General features: G+C 45.3%; 2 protein-coding genes across 2 annotated transcripts in view; one reads left to right on the top strand and one right to left on the bottom strand.

Moving 5' to 3' along the window:
• The window catches only part of LOC123088506 (protein CWC15 homolog B), a 3,395-nt gene extending 845 nt beyond the window's left edge, over positions 1-2,550 (bottom strand). Inside the window, exons 1-4 of the mRNA XM_044510709.1 lie at positions 2,275-2,550; positions 673-779; positions 486-527; positions 316-398 (exon numbers count right to left, since the gene is read on the bottom strand). Coding sequence (XP_044366644.1) covers positions 316-398; positions 486-527; positions 673-779; positions 2,275-2,405 — 363 coding nt within the window. The 5' untranslated portion in view covers positions 2,406-2,550. The remainder of the gene's footprint in view (positions 1-315; positions 399-485; positions 528-672; positions 780-2,274) is intronic.
• Positions 2,551-9,729: 7,179 nt separating this feature from the next.
• Positions 9,730-12,947, top strand: LOC123083540 (putative leucine-rich repeat receptor-like serine/threonine-protein kinase At2g24130). Its single transcript, XM_044505562.1, has 4 exons — positions 9,730-10,162; positions 10,235-11,814; positions 12,019-12,490; positions 12,601-12,947. Exons 1-4 carry the CDS (start codon positions 9,730-9,732, stop codon positions 12,945-12,947), a joined length of 2,832 nt encoding a protein of 943 aa, XP_044361497.1.
• Positions 12,948-13,184: the final 237 nt, after the last annotated feature.

Raw genomic sequence — 13,184 nt, 5'->3', positions numbered from 1 at the left:
TCCCAAAAAATATCAGGACAATTGCTGCATTATTCTTTTTTGCTATTTTACTATATGTTTTTCTTGTAAACATAAACATAATCCGACTGCAATGAAAAGGATGGTAGCCAGCATAAGAATGTGTATCACCCAATTCCAAAGTGTATGGTAGATAACAACTAGTGAACATTTTGGGCCCCAATTCAGGATAAAATTTATTCATGCAGTTAGAAGATGTATCCGATCCCATCCATGCAATGCAACAAAAAGAAGAGTCTCATCAGCATTTTGAACGGGTGTGATTGATAAACTACTGAGCAAGAACTAAACATACCTTTCATCATCACTTTTGAGTTCCACGTCAGAGTCATCTGCATCAATTTCACGTGGAACTATCTTATCCTCATCCCGTTTTGAACCTGTGATTACCAGAACAGAGTAAGTAAATCATTATGCTGGCTTGAACGTAGGCACTAAACAAATTTTGGTGAAGTAGTGTCACCGACCTTCTAAGAGCAGGCTTGAACTTTTTCGCCGGTCCCTCTCGTCTGCGAGAAAAAAGTGGTTGAACTAATCAATTACAATTCCCAGATACAGTAAAACAACAATAGATAAACATCACGGCAGAAAGGATATGGCAAGCACTATCTGCCCAAATGAGGGGGAAAGAGCAGATGGATCGAGAGGTATTACCAACATAGGACTTATCCTTGGATGAGAAGTGCTTGCGTTCACGCTCCTCAAGTTCATCCCTAAGATTCCTCTTCTGTACCTCCTCTTGAGTTTGTTGTCCCTCTTTTCTGCACATAAGGGGGAATGTCAGCATGTAGACATCAAAGAACTGCCAGCCCGTTTTATTAAGGATTTGGTGTCAAGAACTAAACAATCATGTAAGGCTGAAGCAATAGTTTGGCAATATATGGTGTTCTAGGTTCTGTTTATGTAACAGGTAATAAACCCAGATGATGAACCAAATATATGAACCATGCTAAGGAATTTTTTCATAGATTTACTCTCTTGATGCAGCAGCAGCAGCAGCAGCAGCAGACAAGTTCAGGTGATTATGTTCGTTACAGTTACACTAGGTGCTAAGTAGTTACTGCAGCTCCAAAATGCAAATAGTTGGTTGTCCTGGTGATAAATGGCTACATTTTGTTTGATATTCCCAGGTTTTTCCACATAACCTGACTTATTTAGGTCAGGGGTGTTCAGTATGTTACTTAACTAGTAGTATTGGTGCAGTAAACAAGTGTCTGGGTTTGTACAGAAATCAATCTAATCCTGGCAACCTTGAACCAAGTAGCAGACTATTTGCAAAGATTGCCAGAGAAAAGCCGGTTGCACTTGTAATGGCCTATTCAGGCCCAAAACATATGCAATATGACTACATAGTTGGCAAAAGACCAACCACAACCTGCGCTAATGTAAGGACTGGCGACCGGCATATGTCGCTAGCACTCTATCGCACAGGGTTCAACGAGCAAGGTCAGGGCCAGCCATCCCTATATTAGCCATGTACCGTGTCCATGATTCTGGTTAACTGGTAATAGACCCCAAATGAGGAACAAATGCACCATGATGAACCATTTGCTTATGGTGCTTAAATTTATTCTCCATACGCTGCAGCAGCAGACATGATTCAGGTAGTTCTCTAGAACATTAACACTTGGTGCTAAGTAAGCTACCCCGGTGCTCCAAATGTCCAAAAATGGTTCTCTGTTTTGTGTACGACCACCTAACGAAGTAGCAAACGGCGAAATTTTGTCTGATCTTTGCAGGTTTCTGCACGCATCTGGACTTTTGTAGGCCAAGTATGTAGGTATGTTGGTTAACTAATTCTGTTGTTGCACCGAACAAGTAGTGCATAGGCTTATTAGATTGTACAGAAATCGACCTAAACCCATGGCAACCTCGCACAGAATAGCAGGCGACACGTCCATTTCCAAGCGATTAGCAGGGAGGGTGGGTTGTACTGCCCCCTTGCAGACCCTAAGCAGATGCAAAACCACTATACAGAGTTGGCGACACACGACCAACCCCAGACTGCCTGCGACCAGGCAGGAGCTATCCATGGCCAATTGTCGCCGGCAATTCTACCACGCGGAGACCGATCTGGACGGAGCCCAGGCCTCCAGTGGCGAGGAACCCTAGAACCCGTTCGTTCCCCCAACCCCAAATTCCAACGGCGGCGTGCGCGCGAGGCCTCTAACCAGGCGGGCGATTCGAGCCACCGGGGGCGCGGATTCGGTACCACAGCGCGGGGCGGAAGGGGATCGACGGCGGGGTTTAATTTACCTGGGCTTGAGGGAGGTGTGGGCGGCGAGGTCGCGGGAGGAGTACTTCCCGGAGGGCCCGAAGATGCGCGTGCCCCCCTGCTCGTTCCCGCCCTTCGCTGGCGCCCACGTCGGCCGCGCCGCCGTCGTCATCCTCTCTCTCTCTCTCCGGCCGGCGGGAGGCGGAACCCTAGCTGCGCTGGCCTCTCTTCCTCCTTCGGGTTTGGATTTGGACTGGCGTTGGTGGAGAGAGACGACGGGGAAAGAGGAAGGCAATTTTGCGGAGAGGACCCTGGACTGGAGAAGCGCGTTTTTGTTTCCTTCGTGGTGGGCTGATGCGTGCGTGCTGGGCCTCCGGCGTCCAGAAACTGGGGGTCTGGATGGGCCTCCTCCGACAGACTCTTGCCTCACACCCCCTCGCTTCAAGTCGGCAATCTGACAAATGGGTTCACACAGCCATGAGCACCCGACCCGAACGGGTAGGGTATGGGTTGTCAACTTCATCCATGGGTCTTACTCTGGGTAATCTGATTAGTTGTGGGTAGGGTATGTGTATAAGTTCATGCTAGTCGGTTACCCGATAGGTCACCCGATTAACATTAACAATTTATTCTAAATTATTTATTCTCCATTACAGTTTACCTTTTTAATCTATAAATAAATACATTATAACATATAACGTATGTAAGTAGCGTAGTCACGCAGAAAATAAGGCATTATTAAGAGGTCAGCCCATTGGTAGGCCTTTTCTCACTTCTATATGTCACTCCCATGTTTTTCATGGCCCAATATTTGTTCAGGTTCATGGGTTTAGGAAGGACCAGATAAGGTGTCGGGCATGGGTTTGGGAAAGGTCAACCCGACCAAATCCGGCCCGATTGCCAGGCTGGCTCTCGCTCCCCATTGTTCTTAACGGGCCAGCCTGTAAGATTAGTTTAAGTTCATTTTTCAGAAGCGCCTCCATTTTTGGGAAACTTTCAGAAGCTTCCCCACCAATATTTTATGTGTTTTTGGTTCCTGCTTTTCTTATTTCACTCGGTTTAAGTCCATTTTTATCTTTTTTCATTTACTTTTTTCCATTTTCCATTTATTTTTAAATTTTATTTTTTACCCAGTGCATGATCTTTTTTCAAATTTTGGATATTTTTAGTAAATTTGTGGAATTCGCTCAAATTCATGAACCTTTTTCCAAATTACTCAAATAATTCAAATTATTGTGAACATTTTTAAAATTGGTTAAGTTTTTACATTTTTTGATCTTTTCTCAGATTATAATTTTCCCAGGTCTTGAACTTTTTTCAAATTCAAAAACAATTGTGCAATTTTTCCTAAATCTCATGAACTTTTTCCAAGTTTCTTAAATTTCTAAAAAAATAAACGTTTGAAACACAAGTAAAATCGAAAGTTTTGAATTCATGAATTTTTTTGAATAAATTAGTTATTGAATTTGTGATTTTTTTTGAAATTTGCGAATTTTTCAAATTTATGAACTTTCTTGAATATATGATTTTTCTATTTCATGAATATTTTTGGCATTCGCCAAGTTTTTCGCATGTTGGTGAACTTTTTTTGAACGGTCAACCACGGATTCGCTTTCCAAATTATCTCGACTGCATATATACTTCTTAGATTTATTACCATCTTCAAGTAGAATGGACGTTTTAAAACAAGCATTAAAAGGAAACAATATGCTGAAGGGAATGAGACAAACGACACAATGAAAGAGGTCTCGGTCTAATCACGCAACCGATCAAACACCAATTGGCCCTAGTAGATTGAGCCCACTATCATGCATAGTGGGAGCTAGAAAGAGAAACCGACTGACGCTGAAATCGCCAATAAGGAGCTCCCATTCTAGAGGGATCAAAGCGCCAACTTATGAAGCCACCTGCCTTATTTTGCATTTTCTTTTATAGGCACCGTAGTGCACGGTTTCCCAGTCAATTTTGAAAAAATATTTAATCTTCTATTTTTTTAATATGATTTTTTAATGAACATTTATAGAAAAGCGAACAATTCCCTAATTTCTTAAAAACAAGAAAAAATTAATTCGAAAATGCAACATTATTGAAAAATATTTGAACATATTTTAAAACAAAACTATTTTCAATTTTGCAAACATTTTTTGAGAACATGAATTTTTTTGAATTTTCTAAATAATTATGAGAAATTTATTTTTTAGAAACGCGAGCATTTTTATAAAACAGGCACATTTTTAAAATTTTCCTAAAACTCAAACATTTTTCTAAAAAGCAACAATCCTTGAAATTCCTAACATTCCTGTAAAAAGAAAACTTTTTTGAAAAGGAAAAGGAAGAAAACCTGTGAAAAGAAACAATATGAAAAAAAATTAGAACTGAACCAGACTAACCCCTCCGGAAGGTTCCAAAAATACATGTGGAAAGGCTAAACGGTCCGGCCAATCGCTCTATCTATGCGATTTGGCGGCAGCTTGCCTCAATAAGGGGCAAGTAGGAAACATCTCACATGTTTCTCAAAAAAAAAGGAAACGCCTCATAGTCTTCATCATGTTTGTGATTTTCTGTTATTTCTAGAAAAAAAAAATGTGTTTCATTTTCCTAAGGAACCACCTCGGGTTGGTTTCAACCATTGGCTTGGTTGGATGGATCTATGCCACATCGGCCTAGATCGATGCTCTCTTCATCATGGGTTGTGCTTCATAGGCAAGAACCATCTCCCGCTTAGACCTTGTTTGGTTGTAACGGGAAAGTATCCCAGGGCTCTAATCCTCTCGAGGGGGATTTCCATGGCTGCCTGGGATCTTCTCGCACCAAGGGGAGATCACCATGTGAGTTTGGGGGACTGGGAGGAAACTGCCAAATTTCTTTGAAAAATTCTATTGTCAAAAAAACATGCAAACCTACTCCGGTTCTTTTCACACAAACATCATTTAAGTTCAAAATTAAATGAAATGTGTATATATGACCTTCGAGAGTCCATGAAATTCAAGGAAAATCAAAAACATGAAATGTACCCATAAAAACTGCAAAATAGTTCAGCCCAATCATACACGTTGAACATAAGCTATACATGTCAAGCCGCACAAGTACTGCTATACCAAGGATAATTAAAGCGTTAACCATGGGCTTAACATCACAAATGCTAACTCCAATTGGAAATCAAGCAATTAGCATTCAGTTCCACGAAAACGATGCCTATATGTGACTGCCCATGTCAAAAGGATCTGTTGCTGGAAGAATCATTATTTTCACCATTAACTTCTTTGCACATTTTCATAGGCGAGCTTTAAGAAACCTGCAAAGCAGAAAGGAACAATGCAGTTACTATAATACCAGAACCAGCAGCAGCACTAGCGATGATTCTGTTGCGCTCCATCACCGCCAGACTGTTGCAAAGTTCAGTCGGCTACATCGTCGCACCTAGCACGTGACGTGCACACACATGCAAGCGTGCATATGCATATGCACGCATACACACACCCTTTATTTCTAAATGTAAGACGTTTTGGCAGTTCAATGAACTGCCAAAACGTGTTACATTAAAAACAGAGGTGGTACATGATTGATATGGTACTATATACTACCCCTTCCGTTTCAAAATATTTGTTTTTTTAGAGATTTCAAATGGTCTACCATATACGGATGTATATAGACATATTTTAGAGTGTAGATTCACTCATTTTGCTTCGTATGTAGTCACTTGTTGAAATTTCTAGAAAGACAAATATTTAGGAATGGTGGGAGTATTATGTATGTATCTTACTTTAATCGTGTGATAAACTGCTAATTTCACCGGTTGTTGGGTACGGGTTTTGAGAGCATCCCATCGGCATGACGCTGCTGGACGTGATGGGGCTGACAGACGTCATGCATCTTCCATGACCGATTGTTGTCAACAACGACCACAAAGTTCTTGGCCAACTCCTGTTAATAATGAACACCCATAGAATTGACCAATGACTACTACACAGAAAGTAATCGAGGGGAAAAGGAATACCAGAGCACGCGCTCGATCGATCAGTCAGTCATGTGTTAATTCCTCGTGGCGCATTTGGTCTTCTCTCATCTCACCCCTCTGGCGGTTAATACAACATTTGTTTATTGTTTATTGTTTTTAGAAAGGGTGACCATTAGTTAGTTTACTGATGGTTGGGGATTGCCTACTAACGACTACTTGTGAATTCTTTGAGTTCTTAATTCTCCAGTCATGCGCTTAGCTAACATGCATGTTGGACTCCATTAGCCGGCCAATGCCTGATCATCATCACTCATCAAAGATAAAAGCAAAAGGATCTCGAGTCAGGTCATTATTCCGGTGCTTTCACGACCAAATTGACACAAAAAAGTTAATTAACATTTGCTCGGCACTGTTTGTCGCATCTGATGATTCGGTGGATCGTCTCCTTTCACGACCAGCAATGTAGTTTAGTGTTGCTGTAGATTCGATAAGAACTTCAATACTCTTTACCACAAAAGAGTATTCGGTTGGCTTTTCCATCAACACGCTTGCTAGCTTTAACAAGTCAGATCCAGGATATGTACCAGAAAGCGGTCGTAAAAAGATTCAGGATATGTAGCAGAAAGCGGTCGTAAAAAGATTTAGGATATGTAGCAGAAAGCGGTCAACACACACTGGTTCTGCTCAAGAAAGATTGTTATCTCAACCATTTTACTAAAGTTATGGAGTTTTTCAATTTTGACCTGAATGGACAGAAGTAAAGGGGCTTCAGAATATTAACATAAGATGTACAATTCTACCTGATGATGCCAAAGTGTAATCTGTGTGCGTATCTGTTCAGACTTAGATTGTGACCCAAACATCATTAACTTCACCGAAAGGACAAACTTTGAGCCTGGTATCTGACGCAACATTGGAATATTGACCATGCATGCTATCATGACACATCATATTAAGGTACTTTGGGGATCGTTGCAGGCAGAGAAGCAATAAGCAAAGGTTGATGTGATGGTAACTAACGCTATCAGATTACTCATATCTGACGCATTTGATTGCTCCGATGTTCTTTTTCGTCCAAAAGATGATCCTCTCCTCGCTATTAAGATAAGGAAAGGTAGTAGAATGCTAACCATACAAAGTAATGATCGAACTATCAAATCTTAATTAGACTTTTTCTTTTCTTTGGAAAGGAATATTCCGGGCCTCTACATGTCTTGCAATAAAAGAAAAAAACAAGTGGTGCCACAATCGCCTAGAATAGGATTGCATGACTCATTCACAAGTCCTACTACAGGATCATCATCCAAATTGGTTGAACATAACCCAAGTGGTCATCTCTCATTGGCTACACCACAAAGCCATGGCCGTCCGTGCCTCCACACGACGCGGGGAACACCACATATGGATCCACCTGGTAGCTCCAAGGATAACTGCAATTATTTTTGGAAGTTTTGACATGTTAAAAATAATAATCAGCCCGGCAATTCCAGATGGCCCAAACTAAAGCGCAACCCCTCTCAATCAGTTTTCAAACAAATTTGGTATACTTGTTGAAGCGGGTGAATTATAGGCCACATGGACGGTTGGCCAGAGTATGGTGGTAAAAGGACAGGTCAAAAATAAGTGTTGAGCTGTTTCCTCCTTATTATCACAAAAGGTCACACTTCTTGGAGCCCTCTTTCTCCGTTTGGCCAGATTCTGTTTTATGAGCACCACATTTCTGTCCAAGTACCACATGGATATCTTGTTTTTAATGGCATTTTGATCTTCCAAATGTATTGCTTGCGACAAACTAGATAGGCGCTGATGATGTCAGCATACAAGGAATTTTTATCAGCATATTGATCATCCAAATATATTGCTTGCGAAAACTAAAGCATCATTGATGAGGTCAACGTACATGGATTTGACGAAGAAAACACCAGAGAAACACATCATGTTCTTGATACAAGTCGACCGGCATTAATCTACGGACTAAATATCACCAAGTCGTCCACTTGTACCTAGTGAGCAGCCTTCAAAACTCGGTATTCTAGGGGCTCACTTGTAGTACCGAAGCTATAGAAATATCTTTGCGCTACACAATATTGTAAAGACTTGGATACTAATGCCAAGAGGTGCATCAACTAGCCATGTGTCCTCCTATAATCTCGTCCGAAAGCCATTACCAACCGAGAACGAACCTCGTCTAAATAAATCCACCTTGAAACTCATCAAGCCTTTCCAAAAAGTGAATCTATCGGCTTTGCCGTTACCTAGAACACAATTTTTGATTTGAGGTATTTGTTACAAAGCAACTCATGCCAAACTCCCCCTCCCTACCCATCATTAAGCATCTTAAACAACCATTTACTCCCTCCATTTTTACTTACCCGCATATTAGCTTTGACTTAAGTCAAACTTTATAAACATTTGGCCAAGTTTTTAGAAAATAATCTAAACTTTTGCAGTAACAAATACTATACATGGTATGTAAATATAGTCAATGATGATTCTAATGGTATTGATTTGATATTGTGGATGTAATATTTTTTTATATATAAACTTGGTTAAGGTTTGCAAAGTTTGACTCAAGACAAAGCTAATATATGAAGTAAATAAAAACGAAGGAAGTAGTAGGTGGGCACTTCTTCTTAATTTCCAGGTCCTTGATATCTATCCCCACTTAGCTCATTACTTTTTACTTTTTTTCTTTACATCACGTTGCCAGAAAAAACTGGATCTATAATAATCCAATTTTTTCATTACCCCTTTGCGTATCTCAAAGGAAAGCATAAAACATCGGTAAGATATTGAATGTCATTTTTATAGAACACAGTATAGACACATGCGTTCATATATGCGTGCATACATTCATTTCTATGAACACACACGCAGACCCTATCCCTATGAGCATCTCCGAGAGATTGAGAACGTCTTCTCCCATTGAACACACATCGCCAGAGATCCTGAAATGAATCCAGAACATGATGTGAGCACTAGAATTTAAACCTAAGAATACCATTGTCCTCCTAACCATCCAACCACTAACCAGGGTTAGTTCTTAGATACTGAATATCATTGATAAGTCAAGTCTAACCCCATAAGACTTGTACGTAGTCAAAGTCATACGTAGAAGGCCATAAAAAATCATATATTTTGGGGAAAGGGGGCTAGAGTTTAAGCTTACATATACCCGTGGAGTCACCATGAAGTGATAACCCAAAGGAAAACCTTGCACGTAGACATACACATGCATGCATGCATGATTAGCCGTTGAGACGCTAATTGTAGCATTTTTGTACGCTAATTAGTCTCGTCCGTGGATTAGATATCCCGTGAGACCGTATCCAAACCACAGCCATGTATGCAGATCGTATCCAAACCCTAATAATTAGTTAGGCACGGCGCTCGATCACCAACCTTTATAAAACCCTACCCGCGCCGTGCAGCAAACCTTGCTCTCACCATCACCAACCCATTTTGCTTAGCTCCCATCTGATTCCGAGCTCGACCACCAGCTCCAAGCTATCCGTCGCGTGCTCTCATGGCCATGGCCATGGTTGCCAGGCCAATCATGGCCCTCATCTTCACAGTTCTCCTCATCTTTCTCTTCCTCCACACCACAAGCCCGGCTCTCTTGGGAGAAGAGGATGACCGCTCCGTGCTTTTAGTCTTCAAGGCCGGCGTGTCCGGCGACCCCAAGGGAGCGCTCGCTGGCTGGGGCTCGCCGGACGTGTGCAACTGGACCGGTGTCGCTTGCGACACGGAGCACCATGTTGTCGAGTTAATACTAAGTGAACAAGAGCTCTCTGGCGAGGTCTCGCCCGCGCTTGGCAACCTCTCCCACCTCGGGACACTCAACCTCTCTGGCAACCACTTCACCGGCAGCGTCCCACCGGAGCTCGGCAACCTCTCCTACCTCAAGTTTCTCGACGTGTCCTTGAACACGCTCACAGGGACGGTTCCGCCAGAACTCGGCAACCTCTCCTACCTTAAGTTTCTCGATGTGTCCTTGAACACGCTCACCGGGACGGTTCCGCCAGAGCTTGGCAACCTCTCCCGCCTAAAGTTTCTCGACCTGTCGTCGAACATGCTCACCCGGACGGTCCCGCCGGATCTTGGAAACCTGTCCCGCCTCAAGTTTCTCGATGTGTCGTCGAACACGCTCACCGGGGCGGTCTCGCCGGAGCTCGGCAAGCTCTCGAGACTCGGCATCCTCGATCTCTCCGAGAACGTTTTCTCCGGGGCGGTGCCGCAGGAGCTTGGGAAGCTTTCTCGGCTGACGCAGCTCAGCCTCAACGGAAACCAGTTGAAGGGATCGATTCCGGTGGAGCTCTTGCGTATTCGGCGCTTGGTATACCTCAATCTCGGAGACAACAACCTCTGCGGGCATATCCCGTCTGCTATCTTCTGCAACCTCTCCGCCTTGAACTACATTGATATGTCGTCCAACTTTTTGGACGGCGAGATCCCCATCCATGCGGATTGCCCACTCCCCGAGTTGATGTCCCTCGTGTTGTGGTCCAACAAACTCAATGGCAGCATCCCTCCCTCGCTGTCAAACTCGACGAAGCTCCGATGGCTGCTACTGCAGTCGAACTTCCTCACTGGCGAGCTGCCGACGGATGACATGTTTAGTGGTATGAGGAGCCTCGAGTATTTGCACCTATCGTCCAACTTCCTCGCGAACTCGCGGAACAACACCGACCTTGAGCCATTCTTCGCCTCACTTACCAACTGCACTGGCCTGAAAGAGCTCAGCATCGCTAGGAATAACATTGCCGGCACGATCCCGCCTGTCATCGGTCGCCTCTCTCCCGGCCTCATGCAACTCCACCTTCAACTTAATAGAATCTTTGGTCCGATCCCGGCAAACATCTCCAACCTCACCAACCTCAGCTCCCTCAACCTCTCCCATAACCTCCTCAACGGCTCCATCCCACAGGGCATCACCAACATGCGGCAGCTCGAGCGGCTGCACCTCTCAAACAACCTGCTCTCCGGTGATATCCCGTTGTCCCTAGGCATGATCCCATGGCTCGGGCACGTCAATTTTTCGCAGAACCGGCTCACCGGCGCCATTCCTCCGAGCATAGTGCAGTGTCTGATGATGCAAAATCTTGACCTCTCCTACAACATGCTGCAAGGCAAGATCCCAGCTGGCTTGTCTAGGATGAGCGGATTGCTCAACCTCAACCTCGCCGGCAACCTGCTATCTGGTGCGATCCCGATGACCATCAGCGAGATGGTTAGGCTGCAATTGCTTAACCTGTCCTCAAACAAGCTCTCCGGCACGATCCCGTCACAGCTCGGCAGGTGCATCGAGCTCAAGTACCTCGACGTGTCCTGCAATGGCCTCACGGGGACCCTCCCTCAATCCTTGGAGAAGGTGGCGTCGCTGGTGCGTGTTAACTTTTCATACAACGACTTCTCAAGCGAGGTGCCGAGTGGCGGGGCCTTTGCAGGGTTTCGGGCGGACGCGTTCCTCGGCAATGACAGACTGTGTGCGGGGACGGCGTCGATGACGCCTGGGTTGGCTAGGTGCAGCGGCGCGAAGCGCAACTTGTTCCATAACCGGCGAGTGGTGTTGCTCGTCGTCGGCACAGTCGCGAGCTTCACGATGGCAATCATTGGGCTCGCCGTGTGCCGCACCGTGGGACGAGACAGGCGGCGCTCACCGCTGCTACCATGCGAACCCAACACGAGGGGGGACTACCCGAGGATCTCCCAACGGGAGCTCTACGAGGCGACGGGCGGGTTCGAGCAGTCGAGGCTGATCAACGCGAGGCGGTTCGGGCGCGTGTACAATGGGACGCTCCGTGACGGCACGCGTGTTGCCGTCAAGGTGCTCGACCCCACTACCGGAGGCGGCGAGGTCTCCCGGAGTTTCAAGCGGGAGTGCGATGTGCTGAGGCGGACGCGGCACCGGAACCTGCTGCGTGTGGTCACCACGTGCAGCCAGCCGGACTTCCACGCGATCGTGCTCCCGCTGATGACCAATGGTAGCCTCGAGAGCCACCTCTACCGGCGTGATGGCGGCCGCGGACGTGGCATGGACCTCGCATGGCTGGTTGGCATCGCCGGCGACATAGCCGAGGGGCTCACCTACCTGCATCACTACGCACCCATCCGCGTCGCGCACTGCGACCTTAAGCCCAGCAACGTGCTCCTCGACGACGACATGACGGCCATCGTGGCTGACTTTGGCATCGCGCGGCTGGTCAAGGACATGGGCGACGACGACGACGCAGGCTTTGCCGATCCATGCAACTCCACTGCAGGATTTTTGCAAGGCTCTGTGGGCTACATCGCGCCAGGTAATTTACAAGATAATCGAATTAACATGGCATATGAGTAGAGGAAATGCATGTGATCAACATTCTTCTCTTAACATTTTCATCATGGCGTTCTTGTTGTGTGGTTTTAGAGTACGGACTTGGAGGCCACCCTTCGACGGAAGGCGACGTGTACAGCTTTGGCGTGGTGCTACTGGAGCTGATCACCGGGAAGCGCCCGACTGATGTGCTCTTCCAAGAGGGACTCACATTGCACGGTTGGGTGAGGTGGCACCACCCCCATGACCTCACAGCCATCATCGCAGAGTCAATGCTGGAGACCATAGACACGATGTTGTCGGTGGTACAAGCGAACAACGTCGTCGTCGAGCTGATAGACCTTGGGATCGCGTGCACTCAGCACTCACCGCTGCTGCGGCCCACCATGGTGGAGGTGTGCCGCGCGATCGCCCTCCTCAAGGATTCAACTTCTTCTTGACGTACTTGTGGTTACGTATTCATGACATATAATATCGTAGCATCAAGGTTATATAATAAACTTGTGGCATCCCCTGTCCGGGTATGAAGATAGTCGTAGGGTTTGTGGAAAACTCGGGGGTGCCCGACGTTGAGGAGATGTGCAAGTAACAAGAAGGCAGCAGGTGTGGCAAGGGACTACAGGTTAGAAAATATCCTTGTACGTTGATGGTATTGAGTATGTTTTTGTATGTTATAG

This window comes from Triticum aestivum, chromosome 4A, assembly GCF_018294505.1.
Source record: "Triticum aestivum cultivar Chinese Spring chromosome 4A, IWGSC CS RefSeq v2.1, whole genome shotgun sequence".
NCBI lineage: Eukaryota > Viridiplantae > Streptophyta > Magnoliopsida > Poales > Poaceae > Triticum > Triticum aestivum.
The sequence above is the reverse complement of the archived record's forward strand: the minus strand, read 5'-3'. Positions and strand labels throughout refer to the sequence as shown.